Raw genomic sequence first — 13,581 nt, forward strand, 5'->3', positions numbered from 1 at the left:
GGGATCAGGGCAGAGCCCGTGCAGGGAAACTGAGGCACCAGTGGGCCCATCCAGAGCCAAACTGGGGTCTCTGGTGCCTCTCAGCTCCAACAGCAATCGTGCCCCCCTCCCCCAGCTTTGCCCACAAGGGCCATGCCAGCTGTGCCAGGAGGATTTATTTAAGTTAACAAGACGATAGGACGTGCCGAGCAGCAGCGCTGCCAGGGCAGGGGACCGTGGTGGTCCCCAGCCATAGTCACCAGCCCCATGTGCCCCGCGGCAGGCAGGTGTCGGAGGGCGGGAGGTCGTTGTGCCCGTAGAGGCCGTGAGTGTGGGTGGGCAGCGGGCAGGAGGCGGCAGGGCCGGGCTGGACCCGCCGGGCACAGCCCTCGCCGGCCCAGCCCCAGTAGCAGTGGCAGCGGAACGAGGCCGGCGGGCCGGCACCGGGGCTGAGGTGCAGGAGGCTGCCCAGGTCGTGGGGCTGCCGGCGCACGCAGCGCCCGTGCCCATGGCACTGCCCGTAGCTGCACGCCTGGGCTGCTGCCGTCACGTTGGCCACGTAGGGACCCAGGGTGGACACGAGGTAGTGGCGCAGGCTGGCACAGCTCTCCTGGGGGGAAAAGCAGCAGTGAGAACCCGCCCTGGCACTGGGGTCCCTTTGGCCACCCCTCCCCGGCAGGCACAGGGCACGTGGCCGTCCCGTACGTCCCATGCCCACGTCACATCCTGCTGCCCGCCGCGTGCTGGCTCCAGTGCCACGCGGGGCCATACTCACAGCCGAGCGGGAGTACGACATGTCTCCCCAGAGCACGACTCCGGCCGCACCCAGCGCCGCGCTCTCCCCGATGGTGTGCACCAGGTCAGCCTTCCCGGGAGAGAGAGGAGATGTGACCGGGCTGGGGGCGCGGGCTGCGTCCCGGGGCCAAGCAGGACCCCCCCAGCCCACCCGCTGCCAGCCCCGGCCCCACGGTGCTTACCGGCTCCAGGAATCGGTGCGAGCGGCGGAAGGAGAGGCGGGAGTAGGCGACCACGGGCAGGAGGCCGTCGGCGCCGAAGGTGGCCACGCGCAGGGCCTCGCGCAGCCGGTGGTGCACGTAGCGGCGGCGCAGGGCGGGCGGCAGCGCCGGCGGCAGGTAGATGCTGGGGTAGAGGGCGGCTGAGGTGGCCCAGAGCCAGCCCAGCCGGCTGTTGCGCCGCATCTCCGCCGGCCGGCACTGCCCGGTGTAGTTGGCCTCCTTGGCCCAGTTGCCGTTGAGGCAGTCGGGGAAGCGGTAGAAACCCCAGAGCCCCCCCGGGCGCAGGGTCCGGCCCAGCAGAAGCGTGTCCTCCATCAGAGCCCGCGCCGCCCACTCAAACTCTTGCCGGGCCAGCCGGAGCCGCCGCCGCGCCGGGAGGAGGCCATGCTGGTCCCGCACCCACTGCTCCGAGGCCGCCTGGTAGATCCGCTTGGCCCCCCAGTTTTGGGCCCAGAGGGGCCTCCACTCCTCCCAGTCCACCACAGCCAGGCCGCGGAAAGCGGGGAGCAGGAGGCGGCGGATGTCCTGGGCCGCCCTGGCGAGGTGGGCGCCCAGGGGGACGCGCTGGGGGATGCCCCCGTTGCGGGGGATGCCCTGCCGCGACAAGTAGGGGTACAGCCCAAACTTGTTCTTGTAGAAGATGGTGATGTTCTGGCCGGCGAAGTGGCCGCTCTGGTTCTCCACGATGCCGTAGTCGCCGAGGGGCAGCCCCACGCCGAAGCGGCGCTGGCAGCGGCCGGCGGGGACGTTCCACACCACGGCGAAGGGCTGGCCGCCTGCCAGGGGCTCCGGTGCCGGGCTCTCCCCGCCAGCCGTGCCCAGTGCCAGGCAGGCCCACAGCGCCAGCGCCAGCACCATCCTGCGGGGAAAGCAGCGGGGGTGAGGCGGCGGGGCGCAGCGGGCACCCCGGCCGTGCTGGCACTGCCGCCCTGGCACGCTGTGGGCTAGGATCGGCCACAGGGGCCCGGCTGCTGCGCAGGCATGTGCTGCCTGCCCCGAAATCCCACAGGACTTGGCAAACTTGGGCGTTTCAGACACCTCGGTACCACCAGCGGCACCTCTGCCTGCTGCGCCCTGGTGCCCGGAGCCCTTGCCTGCACCGCCACAGCCATGGCACGGCTCTGGTGCGGCACTGCAAGCCACCGACCCCAGTGCCTCAGTTTCCCTGCTAGCTCCTAGCCCTGCCCGTAGTGGGGGCACCGTGATCCCCTCTTCCCCATTTTGTAGCAGGGCCGAGCCAGGCTGGGTGCCCTGCCGAGGGGCTGAGCCCCCCAAGGCGCAGTGGAGCCAACGGGGCAGCTCTGTCCCTCCCATCCCAGGCAGGGCCGGAGGGAGCTGGGTGCCCCTGCCCAGTGCTGGCCAGCCGCCCAGGGCAAGGGGATTAGGCAGGGGACAGGCCAGGGGGCTGCATGACGCAGCAAGGACGGCACTAATCCCCCGCCTTGGGGCCCAGCCGCTCTCCCTGACCTTCCCACTACTGGCCCCTGCCGCTGCCAGCTGCCTCGGGGAGGGGGGGGGGCAGACAGGGCACGTCAGCCCCAGCTGCCCCACAGCGAGTCCCCTGGGTGGAGGAGAAGCTGGTGGGACTGGGCAGCGCTCCTGGGACCAGTCCCAACCCCAGTGCCTGAGGTGGAGCCTGGCTCCCTGCCACACTGGTGGTCCCAGGCGAGCTGGGGGCCGGGCAGGGCAGGGTGTGGGGACCACCTCCGCGCCAGTGCCCTGGCACCCACTGCGGCAGTGGGGCCAGGGCAAACTGGGAAGGCTGGGGGAGCTGGTGCCAGCCCCGAAGAACAGCAGGCAGGCAGGCAGCGCCAGGGCGGGCAGCTCCTGCCCGCACTTGCTTTTAATCACCGGCTCGGCACCCCGGCCCCTCAGATGTCCTTCTTCATCCAGAAGATGGGCAGCCCTTTGGCGTCGCGGTGGGGGGTCTCCAGGGGGCTTTGCCCCCGGCTCTCGGCCAGCACCCCCCTTGCCCAGATGACAGGCGGTGGAGGGGGCGGCGGGGGGGCAGCGGGAGGCGGGGAGGGAGGCGACGGGGCGGAGGGCACCCTTGGCCTGATGGTGATGGTGGTGGCAGTGCCGGGAAGGGCGGAGAAGAGCCGCAGCAGCTCGGCGGGTATGGCGGGGCTGAGGAAGGCCACGCTCTGCACCGGCTCGCCCAGGACAAAGCCCAGGTGGGCGTAGAAGTGCTGCTTGTCGTGGGTGGTGAGGCGCAGGCAGCCAAAGCCCCGGGCCTGCGCCCACCGCTCGGTGGCCTCCATCAGCCGTCGCCCGTAGCCCTGGCCCCGCAGCGCCCGGGCCACCACCACGCTCTCCACAAAGAGGTCGCGGGGACGGCCGGCCACGCGGGAGAGCCGGACATGGCCCACGAGCTGGCAGGGACCCTCCCGGGCAGCGGGGACTGCAACGGGGGCCTCGGCAGGGCCCCGGCTCCGCAGCAGCAGCAGGCAGGTGGGGAAGGCGTCCGAGGAACGCTGGAGCGTGTGGAGCCGTGATGCCCGGCTCTTCCCCCACTCGTTGCGCAGCAGCTCGGCGCAGGCCTCCAGCAGCTCTGGCCTCTGGTGCAGGGGGACCAGGCTGAGCTCCTCCGACACGGAGCCCATTCTTCTCACTGACGGGAGACCAAGCAGGCCACAGCTTAGAGGTGGTGGGGGATAGACCACGTGTGTGTCCCCTCAGCCCAGCACCAGCCCCAGCACAGGCACGGCTCCCCAGTGGCGTGGCCAGATGGGTTTGCGGGGGTTAGTGAGGGGTCCGAGGCGCATGGTGCCGGCTCCAGGCGCCCATGCCATGAGACCTGCGGGCAGGTATGGCACCGCCGAGCTGGTGGAGGGACAGTGGCAGGGGGCACAGGGCTGGCCTTGCCCCCTCCCCAGCCCTGCCACCAGCTCCTGCCACCTGGGCACCCGCCTGAGACCAGCCAGCTCATCACACGTGTACCCAGCCAGCGAGAGAGTACCTGAGGGGAGCTGAGCAGATCCCAGCCATGCTGCACTGGTGCAGGGGCTCGGGGTGGCCCTGCCGGCCTCCGAGGGGCCAGGAGCCCCCTGCCACAACCAGTGAGCAGCGGGACCCCTCTCCCGGCCTGGCGGCCGTTCCCCTTGCGAAGGAGAAGCCGCAGGCTGCGGGCGGGAGGAACCGCCACGCCGGCTCAGCAGCTGGGGTTGGGCAAACTGCCCCGCTCCCCCCTCTGGGGGGTGGGGAGGGCCCAGCCCTGCCGCCCGCACCCTCAGGGTGCCCCCCAAAGCTCCCCCCAGCTCCAAGGCCCCCCGCTCCCAGCCCAGCCTGCACTCCCCCCTTTGGAGGCGAGGCAGGGCCCCAAGGCCCCGCCGGCACCCCGAGGCGGGTGGGGCTTTTCCTTCTGTCTCCCCAGCAAACCCCCACCGGGACCCCGCCAGCACCTGGGGGGCCCCGAGTGCAGGGGGAAGCCCCCCTCCATGCCTGCCCTGCTGCCTGCTTCTGCCTGCCAGCTTCACCTGCCCCGGTGCCCAGTTCCCCTCCCATGCCTGCCCCTCTCCAGGGGCACAGGCCTGCCCACCCTGCCCGCTGCCCACCCTGCCCACACTCACCCTGCCTGTCACCGCCGGCTCCCGCGCCCTCGGTGCCTGCGCGGCAGCGCGGCAGGAAGCAGCCCAGGCTCATGGCCAACCGCAGCGCCTGGTTCTGCTTCCCCGGCGTGAATGACACGTCTGTCCAGGGCCCCACAGGGCGCCCAAACCAGACTGCAGCCCTGCACAGGGCACCCACCCTGTCCGCACCCCCCCCATCACTCCAAACCGCACTGCACCCGCACACGGTGCACAACCCCGCACGGCACCACCCAGCTGATCGCTGCCCCCGCCCCATGGCTGCACCTCCCCAACACACGGCCCCCAACCCACCACTGACCCCATCACTGACCCATTACTGACCCCACCACTGGCCCCATAACTGACCCCACCACTGGCCCCATAACTGGCCCCACCGCTGGCCCCTCACGGACCCCGCACCGGCCCCCTCTCCCCTCCCGGCCCGCCCCTACCTCTCTGCCGGCCCCGCCGCCGCCGCCGCCGCCGCCGCGCGCCCACTTCTGCTGCCGCCACGTCCCGGCGCCCGAGCCGCGCCCCCTGGCGGCCGGAGGCCGCGCCCGCGCTGCCCACCCGTGTGCGCATGCGCCGTGCGGCGACCGGTGCCAGCGCTGGTGCCCGACCGGTGCCGGCCGTGGCCGGGGGTCCTGTCGCCATGTCCCGCCACGCTGCCTCCCGCTGCCCGCCGGCCTCTCGCCCCCGCTCCCCCCACGGGACTCCCCCCTCCATGGTGCCAGCCCAGGGCCGGTGGAACGCTGCCGTGCGCCGTGGCAACCGGAACCGGGGTGCCAGGCGACCCCGATGCGGTGGGCCCGTGGCAACCGGAACCGGGGAGCCAGGCGACCCCGACGCAGTGGGCCAGTGTGGCTTGAGCGCACGGGAGGGCGGCCGGTGTCCCCTATGTGCCCGCCAGCCCTTGATCGAGAGGAGCCCCTTCCTCGTGTGGCGGAGGGAAGAGCCAGTGCCAGTGCCGGGTGCTGGGTGCCGGGGACAGAGGGGTCCCGGTGACAAGGGGGACGACCCCGGTACAGCTGAACCCCAGCCCCGTAGCGGGAGGAGGAGGAACAGGGAGTCAGTCCCGTCCCCTCGCCGGCAGAGAGGGCGATCGGGGGACTGGGGGTGGTGACATTGGGGCCCTTTGGGACACCCTGTGTCACCCCGCTCTGCCCCTGCAGCGTCTGGGAGGACGGCGTTGGGACAGGGTGGGAGTGAGGAGCCCCCTGAGTGCGGCCACCTCTGCCCCACCGCCCCGGCAGGGCAGCTCCAGGGGCCGCGGGCTCCCCCTCACCCCTTTCCCCCCTCAGGCAGGATGGAGCAGAGACCCCCCAGGCACCCCAGGCTTGCCTGGGAGGAGAAGACCAGACCTGCCTCAGCTCACAGCTCTGGGCTGAAGCCCAACAAGCTGCGCAAGGTCCAGACGGTGCAGGCAGGTGAGTGTGTGGGTGCTGCGGGCAGGGGGCTGCCCCCCCTGCCCCCACCCGCCCACCCTGCCCTGTCCCAGGCTCGCACCCAGCAGCCAGGCTGGCATCAGGGCTCCCACGGCGCAGGGAGCCAGCCCCATCACGGCATCCCATGACAGGGACCCTCCCTGCCCCTTGATGCCAGTGCATCCCTCACCTGGGCACGCCCGGGCCCCCTCCCCATACTGCCCTCCAGCATTGTGCCCTCACCCCTGGGGCGCACAGGGGACACCAGTGTCCCAGCCTTGAGCCAGGGCTGGTGACACCCCCGGGAGCTGGGCAGAGGGCTGGGGTTTCCCCCCCGCCCGTCCCCCAGCCCTGCCTGCTCTCTCTTGGCCAGATCTGTGCCGCTCCACCTGGGCTGTGCCCGAGGAGGAGGAGAATGACCTGGACATCATCCGAGCCTTCCTCAGCAGCAGACCAAAGGTATCTGTGGCCACTCCTACGAGGCTGTGCCCATGTCTCACGGCCGGTCTTTCTGCCCCCACCCTGTGCTCAGAAGGTGACGGGGACTGTACTGGGCCCCCCCACGCTGTCTCTCCCCCCTGACGCTGTCTGTCCATCTGTCCCCAGAAGGCCCGGAAGGCCCAGAAGCTGAGGTTTCTGGGCTCCATCTGCACCATCTGCAGCTTCACCCATGTGAACTCCATGAGGGACCTACTTCATGTTGGCCAGCTGGAGGTGGTGGAGACCATCGAGGTGAGGGAATGGCCAGCCAGGCTGGGGCAGGGGCAGAGGGCAGCAGTACAGCCCTGGGGGCAGGAGGGGGCTCGGCCAGGCAGGGGGATGCAGATGAGCGCTGCTTGGGGTCTCCATCCTTGGAGATGCTCCAAAGCCACCTGGGTGGCCTGGCTGGAGCCAGGTCTTGGACCCAACGACGTTTGCAGGTCCCTCAGCCAGCCTGTGGGCACAGAGCCATGGGGCTTGGGACCACTGCGTGGGGAGGGGGTGCCAGGAGGGGGGCACCCGGGCTCTGCCAGCCCCGCAGGCTCTTGCTGGGCAAAGGAGACTGCCCTGTGCTGACCCATCCCACCCTGCTCTGCTCCCCAGGCGCTGCTGCAAGAGGAGCCCACTGAACGCCTGGGCACGCGAGTGCGGCAGCAAGCCATGCTGGCCATCGCCTCCATGAGGTACCTGCCCCAGCCCCCAGAGTGGCCTCCCGACACCGGGCGGCCCCCGTGGCACCGGTCCCAGGCGGGGGGCATCCCCAGTCCTGGGTCCGAGAAGGATGCAGACAGCAGGGCAGGGGGTGCCACGGGGTTTTCCCTGCAAAAGCGAGTGTCAGTGTCATGGGAGGTTGAGATGTCCCCCGTGGTGTGAAAATCAGCCCAGATCTTCAACCCCGGGGTCTGCCTCCTCCTTGCCGGGTTTGAAAAGCACCTCTCTGTCCCTGCAGCAGAGCAGGGCTGCTTCTGCAGGAGAAGAGCAGCCTCCTCCACACATGCTTCTCCAGTGTCTTCTACCGGCCTCCGTGGAAGAAGACCAAGGGCACCGAGTCTTCTCTCTACTCCAAGGTGGGCCATGGGGTGAACCACGGGGAGCTTCCTCGCCCTGAGGCCCTTTCCTGGACCGTCCCCCCGCCAGGCTTCCAGGGCTGCTCCCAAGCCTCTGTCCCCTCACAGACGCTGGCCGCGATGGACAGCATGCTGCAGGTGCTGTTATGCAGCGCTGACACCCAAGGCATCGTGGTTCTGCAGAACATCTTTCAGGTCTGGCCTCGGCACAGGGTCCCTATGGGCAGTGACCCCTAGCTTGAGCGGCGCCCCCCCCAGCCTCCCCCAATGCCTGGTGCAAGGAGTGGGGCAGAGAACGTCCCTCCTTCCCCGCCATGCCCCCCACCAGCCCCCTGCTTCCTGACTGCTGCCACAGCCTCTTCTCCTCCCGCCCCAGCCCACCTCACCCCTGCAGCCGTGCCTGCTGCCCATCCTGCCCAACACTCCCTCCCAGACAGACCTGTCTGTCTGACAAGGGGAGCCCAGCCCTGGGGCTTTCCCCCTCCAGCTTCACCATGGGCCATATCCCAGAGCCCCCACCGCACGTCCCCAGGGAGGTGGTCACCCCAAAGCTTTGTGGTCCTTGGGTGGGGGGCGGAGGGATGATTTTTGGGGATGGAGTGAGTGCAAGGCAGCAGAGACAGCAGCAGGAGCGGGATACAGCAACCTGCCTGGCCGCAGCAGGTTGCTGCGAGGGGCAAGGACACGTGCCCCATCCCAGGCGCTGCCCTGGAGCAAGCCTGGCCGTACCGTGCTGTGCCACCTCCCCGGCACATCAGCAACTTTTCTCCTCCCAGCTCCTGCTGCCCTTCACCAATTCCCAGACGGCAGTGGTGCGGGAGAGGGCCCTGGCACGGATTGCCAGGCTGGCCAATTTCATCACCATCTACCCGCAGCTGCAGGTACTGAGCTCCCAGTCTGGGCAGGCCCAGTGCCCTGTCCCTGTGCCCCTGAGCCCCCGCACCTCCCGGGAAAGCTGGGCACCCAGTCAGCAGGAGGTCAGGAGCAGGGGTCTTTGCCCTGTCCCTGTCCTGTCCCCCAGGCAGGAACCCGGGTCCGGCAGCCCTGCCCTGCTCTGGGCTGCTGCTCCCCCGGGAGCAGCTGGGGCTCACCTTGTGCCTGGACTCACCTTGTGCCCGTGCTGCCTCTTTTCCCCCAGGTCTGCTGCTGCTTTGCACAAGCCACAGTCCAGAGACACCAGTGCTCCAAGACGCAGCGGTTTTCGATGCTGGGGGTGCTGGTGGGGCACCTGACCCTCTGCTGCACCTCCAAGGATAAGAGGACCTGTCAGGAGGCTGCAGAAGCTCTCTATCACCTGCACACCTTCATCCTGCAGCAGAGAAGTAAGAGAAGCCGTGTCGGGCTGGGTCCCCCCACACATGGGCAGCCAGGGGCCACTCTCCTTGGCAAGAGAAAGCCTGATCCAACCTGCCTGCCTGCCTGCAGTCTGAAAAGCCATTTCCCCTCACCCTGGCTCGCAACAGCCCTGGACCCTCCCTGGGTATCTGCTTCCTGGACCTGTCTGGGTGCCCTCTTTTCTTGCTGGTGACTTTTCTGCCCAACGCTCTCAGACTGCACCTCCAGCTCTGCACTCTCTGAGCACCCCATTTTTCCTCCCCCAGGCAAGTGGCCCTGCCGGCATGACACAGAGCAGCTGCAGCCCCAGGAGGGCTGGCAAGCGACGCAGCACTGGCAGCTTTCACAAACCATCGACGCCAGCAAACTCTTCTTGGTAAGAAGTGTCTTTGGCTCCTGGCCGGGGGGCACAGCGTGGGTGAAGTGACGCCTGACACACAGGGATGGTGGGGGCTCATGCTGTTCCTGAGCAGGGGCCAGGCAAAGGCCCCCAGCGAGCTCCGGCTCCCCGCGGGACCCTGGCCCCCACCGTCGGTCTCCTACCCAGCGCAGCCCGGCTCTGCGGCCTGCTCTCACTGCACAGCCGAGATGCTCTGGGTGATGCTCTGGGTGACAAATCTCCCCTCCTCTCCTTCATCCTGCAGATGTTCACAAAATACCTCGAGCCCTCCAACCGGGCAGACATCATCCTCATGGCCATCAAGAACATGAGAGCCTCAAGCATCTACAGCATCAGCATGGCTGCCCACATGGTGGATGTTCTTCTGACGGACCCTGACTTCCAGCCGGCCCAGGTGAGTAGCCCGTGGGTGGCATAGCTGATCCTCCAGCCCACCAGGAGACTGTTCCTTCCCCCGCACTGCGCCTGGCCAGCACTGACGCCTTCTCAAGCCGGCGTACTGCAACGGGAATGGAAGCAGCTCGCCCTGCTGGCATCCCCACTCCCACCCGTGTCTCCCCTCCAGATGCTGAACATCGTGTGGGCCATCTACAGAAACCTGCCCTCCATCAGGGCAGAAGTAGCCTTCAAGAGCCTGAACAGGGCCCTGCTGGTGCTGACGGCCAAACACTGCAGCGTGGTGGTGGCCAGCCTGCTGCAGTGCTCCCCGACGTGCAGCCGGTACGGGGCCCACCAGCCTTTGGGGCTCCTCTCACTCTGGGAGAGGGGCCTCAAGACCTTCTTGAGGGCCTTCAGCCCGGCCATCCTCTGGGGTGTCCCCGCTGACACAGCCCTGGCTTCCCGCAGTGACGCCATGGCCATGTGGAGGGTGATGCTCTCTAAGCACCAGGCTGCAGAGGAAGTGCTGCAGGAGCTGCTCAGCTTGATGATCAACCAGTCGCGGCGCAAGACCTCCACCTCCACCAAGGACAACCTGCACGTCCTCGCCCTGGCTGTGAGTTGCTAGATGAGGCCTTGCTCACCTCTGGGGCTGCTCTCGGCTGTCCAGGGCCCCCGCTTCCCTTCCCTGCCCACCCCAAGCCTTGACCTCCCCAGGGGCATGGCGACATCGCAGTGTCTGGGTGTCTTCTGCAGGCAACCAGGACGATAAGCAAGATCCTCCTGCAGGCCATCTGCCTGCAAGAGGTGGAGGCGATTTTCCCCCAGCTTTTCCTGGCACTGCTGTTCCAAGTGTCATTCACCGCAGAGCTGACGCTGGAGGAGGTGCAAACCTTCTGGAGGGAGGGCCAACAGGAACAACGGCATACTCCCATCAGGTGCTCCATCCCTGTCCTCTCCTCCCTGCCGGCCCCCAGAGCCAAGCCAGGGGTCCCGGTGGGAGCCCAGCATTTCTCCTTGTGCAGGCTGGTGGTGCAGTCCCTGAAAGTCCTGCTCTGCCGCATGGGCTTTCAGAGCCAGGTGGAAGCCATCGAGGTGCAGGGTGGCTGGGACACCCTGCTCAGAGCCTACACCAGCCTCACAGGAGTGCGCATCATGGCCAGGTGAGAGCACCTTCTCTCCCCTCCTCAGGGACTGGGTACCTCATGCCACCCTTCCCTTTGGGTTGATGCCAGGGGGGTCCCCGTTGCTCGGAGAAAGTGCTGCAGACTGGTGATGTCCAGACTGGTGCAAATCCCAGAGATGTGCCCACCTGGCTCTGGCCTGATGGTGCCTCCTTCCCCCTGCCAGGGAGATGATGAAGATCCCAAGATCCCTGCGCTCTGTCATCTTCTGTGATCTGGCAGAGCTCCTCAGTGTGAAGGACTCCACCTGGAAGATGGTCGCCATGGTCTTCCTCGTCGAGGTGAGCCTGATGGCTCTTCTCCAAGTTCCCTCCGACACTCGGCTCTCCCTTGCCCACCACTGTGGAGGGAGCTGGGGTGGAGGGTGGGCTCCGGTTGGTACCATGGAGGAGCAGGCGAGCACCCAGTGTGGTGTGGGTCACGGGGGCTCTCTGCAAGCCCTGCTTCCTCCATCTGAGCTTGGCCTTGCCCCAGTGTCCTTGCCCTGAGCTGATGGTCAGAGCCAGCACTGCACCGCGCCAGCTCCCGCTGCCTGTGTTTCAGATGCTGGGCTGCACAGACTTCGATGAAGAGCTGGACCGTGTCCTGGAAATCTTCCCCATGTATCTGCGGAGCCAGTGCCCGGGGATGCCCAGCCTGGTGCTCGGGGGCATCCGCACGCTCCTCGAGAGGCCCGACGCGGTGAGTAGGGGACAGCCAGGGCAGCAGCCCAGGGTGGAACAGCCGGCGGTGGGTAATGCGGCGGCCTGGGCTTTTCTGGGAGTCGGGAGCTGTGCCAGCTGCTGCCAGCGATCCTGCTGCCCCGGCCCTCTGCCCCGTGGCTGTGCCGTGCGAGGAGAGAGGCAGCAGTGCCCAGGGGAACGGGCCCCCGCTGCCAGCATGTCCCGACGGGGATGCTGGTGGCAGAGCGACCAGCCCGAGCACGGGGTCTGCAGAGCCTGGCTGTGGGGTGCTGAGCCTTGGCTGCGGCGGGGGCTGCTGGCAGCTTTCCAGGCAGCGCCGGTCGCCCACCAGCCTGCCCAGGGGGTCTGATGTAGAAGGGGGCAGCCGAGGGGCTGGCAAGGAGCTGGTGCTCTCTGTCCTCCCCCTCTGCACCCTGCTCTTCCCATGACCGTGCCAGTGAGCCCTGTCTGCCGGGACCTTCCCCTCACAACCCGTGCTGCCTGATGAGGAGCCAGCGGGGAGGACGGTGCTCGCGGAGAGGGTTTTCACCCCTGACGCGGGTTGCTGCTTTACAAAAAGGAGGTGGCGTGTCTCACACAGGCAAGGACAACCCTCTTCCTGCTGCCGTACATCATGGTGCAGCTGCAGGGTGCCGACAGCGATGCCACCGCCGCGGCTCTGCCCATTCTCGGCAACATGCTCCAGCTGCTGGAGGGGCAGATGCCCAGCCTCACCGCCCTGGAGCTGGCTGGCAAGCTCCGGCCACTCTTCACCAACGTAAGGCTGGGGGAGAGCCCTGTGCCCCCCTCACTGTCCACCTCCCACCACAGCCCTCTCCACGACATCCATCTCCACGTCAGCCACTTGCTCACCAAGGGCTTGGGGCTGAGGTCCTCCTCCCCTCCTCCCCCAGGAGTCAGACGTGGTGCGGGAGCAGTCCATCCGCCTCTTCCAAAGCGCGATGGAGCTTGTGGTGGGTGCCGAAAAGAAGATGATGAAGGAGGAGGTGTGGGACAGCCTGCTGCCACTGCTCTTTCACCTGCATGACCAGGACAGGAGCGTGGCCAAGGTGGGTTTCCCAACCTGACCGGTCCTTTAGGCAGGGCAATGCTGACACTGGACCCATCAAACGTGTGTCACCGTGAGGTCTAGCTTGATGAGTCCCTACGACCAGGCAGAGCCCCCCGTCCTGCCCACTGGTGCCTTCCTCCTCCTGCTGCCCAGATGGATGGGGGGGTGGGTCCCTTTCCCCCCCTGCTCCCCCCACACAGCCCCTGGCATGGGTCCCTGCAGCCCCAGAGACTGGGCTACGGCTCCACAGCAGCCTGGGGCCACCAAGGCCAAAACGTTCAAGCCCTGTTGAGCTTCCAGCCTGAGAGGGTGGCTGCCCTTATCTTTCCCTGGGGTTCTGAACCTGGTGGCAGCATCAGTCCCCAGCTTGCGCGTCTTCCCTGCGCAGGTCTGGACAGGCTCTGAGCCCTGCCAAGGGAGGGGACATGGGGTCCTGTGCCCCCGGCAGTGGTGGTGGCATCTCTGCTGCTCCCCAGGCCGCCCAGGAAGCCCTCTGCAGCGCTGGCCGGTTCCTGAAGTGGGGGGAGCTGGTGCATCTGGTCGAGACTGCGCAGCCATGGAGGATCAGCGAGTGCCTGGTAAGTAGCACCCCAGCGCCCCTGGGATCTGCCCTGTGCAAGCCCTGTCCCAAGCCCAGCGGGGACGACGGAGGGCTGTGCCCCCACGGCCGCACGCACCCTCCCACACCAGCCTCTGTTCCAGGCTGTCCTCACTCTCGGGGTCCCAAAGGGGACCCTGCCACCAGGGTGGCACCCCAGCATCCCCAGGGAGCCCTCTGCTCCCTCTGAACCCCGATGCCACATGGTGGGAAGCTGGGAATGTCCTGCTGGGGGGAACAAGGGTGGCCCTGGGCCAGGGGATGGCCCAACTGGGGGGCAGCTCTGCACCAACCCTGCGCCCTTCTCCCCTCTCCAGCTGGCCAAGAAGAGGAGCAGGGCCAAGGACTACCTGCACCAGAGCCAGCCCTATCTGAAGAGCCCACAGGAGACCCTGCGTCGCGAGGCCATCAGGTTCA

The 13,581-nt window shown here is 68.0% G+C and overlaps 2 protein-coding genes across 7 annotated transcripts; both read right to left on the bottom strand.

The window, feature by feature from the left end:
• Positions 1-140: 140 nt before the first annotated feature.
• Positions 141-5,065, bottom strand: HYAL3 (hyaluronidase 3). Of its 4 annotated transcripts, none has more exons than XM_068408705.1 (3): positions 5,017-5,065; positions 957-1,854; positions 141-844 (listed from the first exon to the last, which is right to left on the bottom strand). In XM_068408705.1, exons 2-3 carry the CDS (start codon positions 1,851-1,853, stop codon positions 236-238), a joined length of 1,506 nt encoding a protein of 501 aa, XP_068264806.1. In that variant the 5' UTR covers position 1,854; positions 5,017-5,065; the 3' UTR covers positions 141-235. The 4 variants fall into 4 exon arrangements, with proteins under 4 accessions (XP_068264806.1, XP_068264807.1, XP_068264805.1 ...); XM_068408706.1 differs by lacking the exon at positions 5,017-5,065 and adding an exon at positions 2,847-2,934; XM_068408704.1 differs by lacking the exon at positions 5,017-5,065 and having other exon boundaries at positions 141-589; positions 755-844; positions 957-2,726.
• Positions 1,767-5,076, bottom strand: NAA80 (N-alpha-acetyltransferase 80, NatH catalytic subunit). 3 transcript variants are annotated; one of them, XM_068409532.1, is made up of 3 exons: positions 5,017-5,076; positions 2,847-3,606; positions 1,767-1,854 (listed from the first exon to the last, which is right to left on the bottom strand). In XM_068409532.1, the coding sequence occupies exon 2, from the start codon at positions 3,596-3,598 to the stop codon at positions 2,867-2,869; it is 732 nt and encodes a 243-aa protein (XP_068265633.1). In that variant the 5' UTR covers positions 3,599-3,606; positions 5,017-5,076; the 3' UTR covers positions 1,767-1,854; positions 2,847-2,866. The 3 variants fall into 3 exon arrangements, with proteins under 3 accessions (XP_068265633.1, XP_068265632.1, XP_068265634.1); XM_068409531.1 differs by lacking the exon at positions 1,767-1,854 and having other exon boundaries at positions 2,804-3,606; XM_068409533.1 differs by lacking the exons at positions 1,767-1,854; positions 5,017-5,076 and adding an exon at positions 4,565-4,632 and having other exon boundaries at positions 2,804-3,606.
• Positions 5,077-13,581: the final 8,505 nt, after the last annotated feature.

This window comes from Nyctibius grandis, chromosome 10 (assembly GCF_013368605.1).
Source record: "Nyctibius grandis isolate bNycGra1 chromosome 10, bNycGra1.pri, whole genome shotgun sequence".
Lineage (NCBI taxonomy): Eukaryota > Metazoa > Chordata > Aves > Nyctibiiformes > Nyctibiidae > Nyctibius > Nyctibius grandis.

Bases quoted from the DNA above. Each gene is read 5' to 3' on its own strand.
- NAA80 (XM_068409532.1), bottom strand. From the start codon at position 3,598: ATGGGCTCCGTGTCGGAGGAGCTCAGCCTGGTCCCCCTGCACCAGAGG.
- HYAL3 (XM_068408703.1), bottom strand. From the start codon at position 2,309: ATGGGAGGGACAGAGCTGCCCCGTTGGCTCCACTGCGCCTTGGGGGGC. The intron at 845-956 runs GTAAGCACCGTG...TCTCCCGGGAAG, and splicing joins CGCACCGATTCCTGGAGCCG to GCTGACCTGGTGCACACCAT.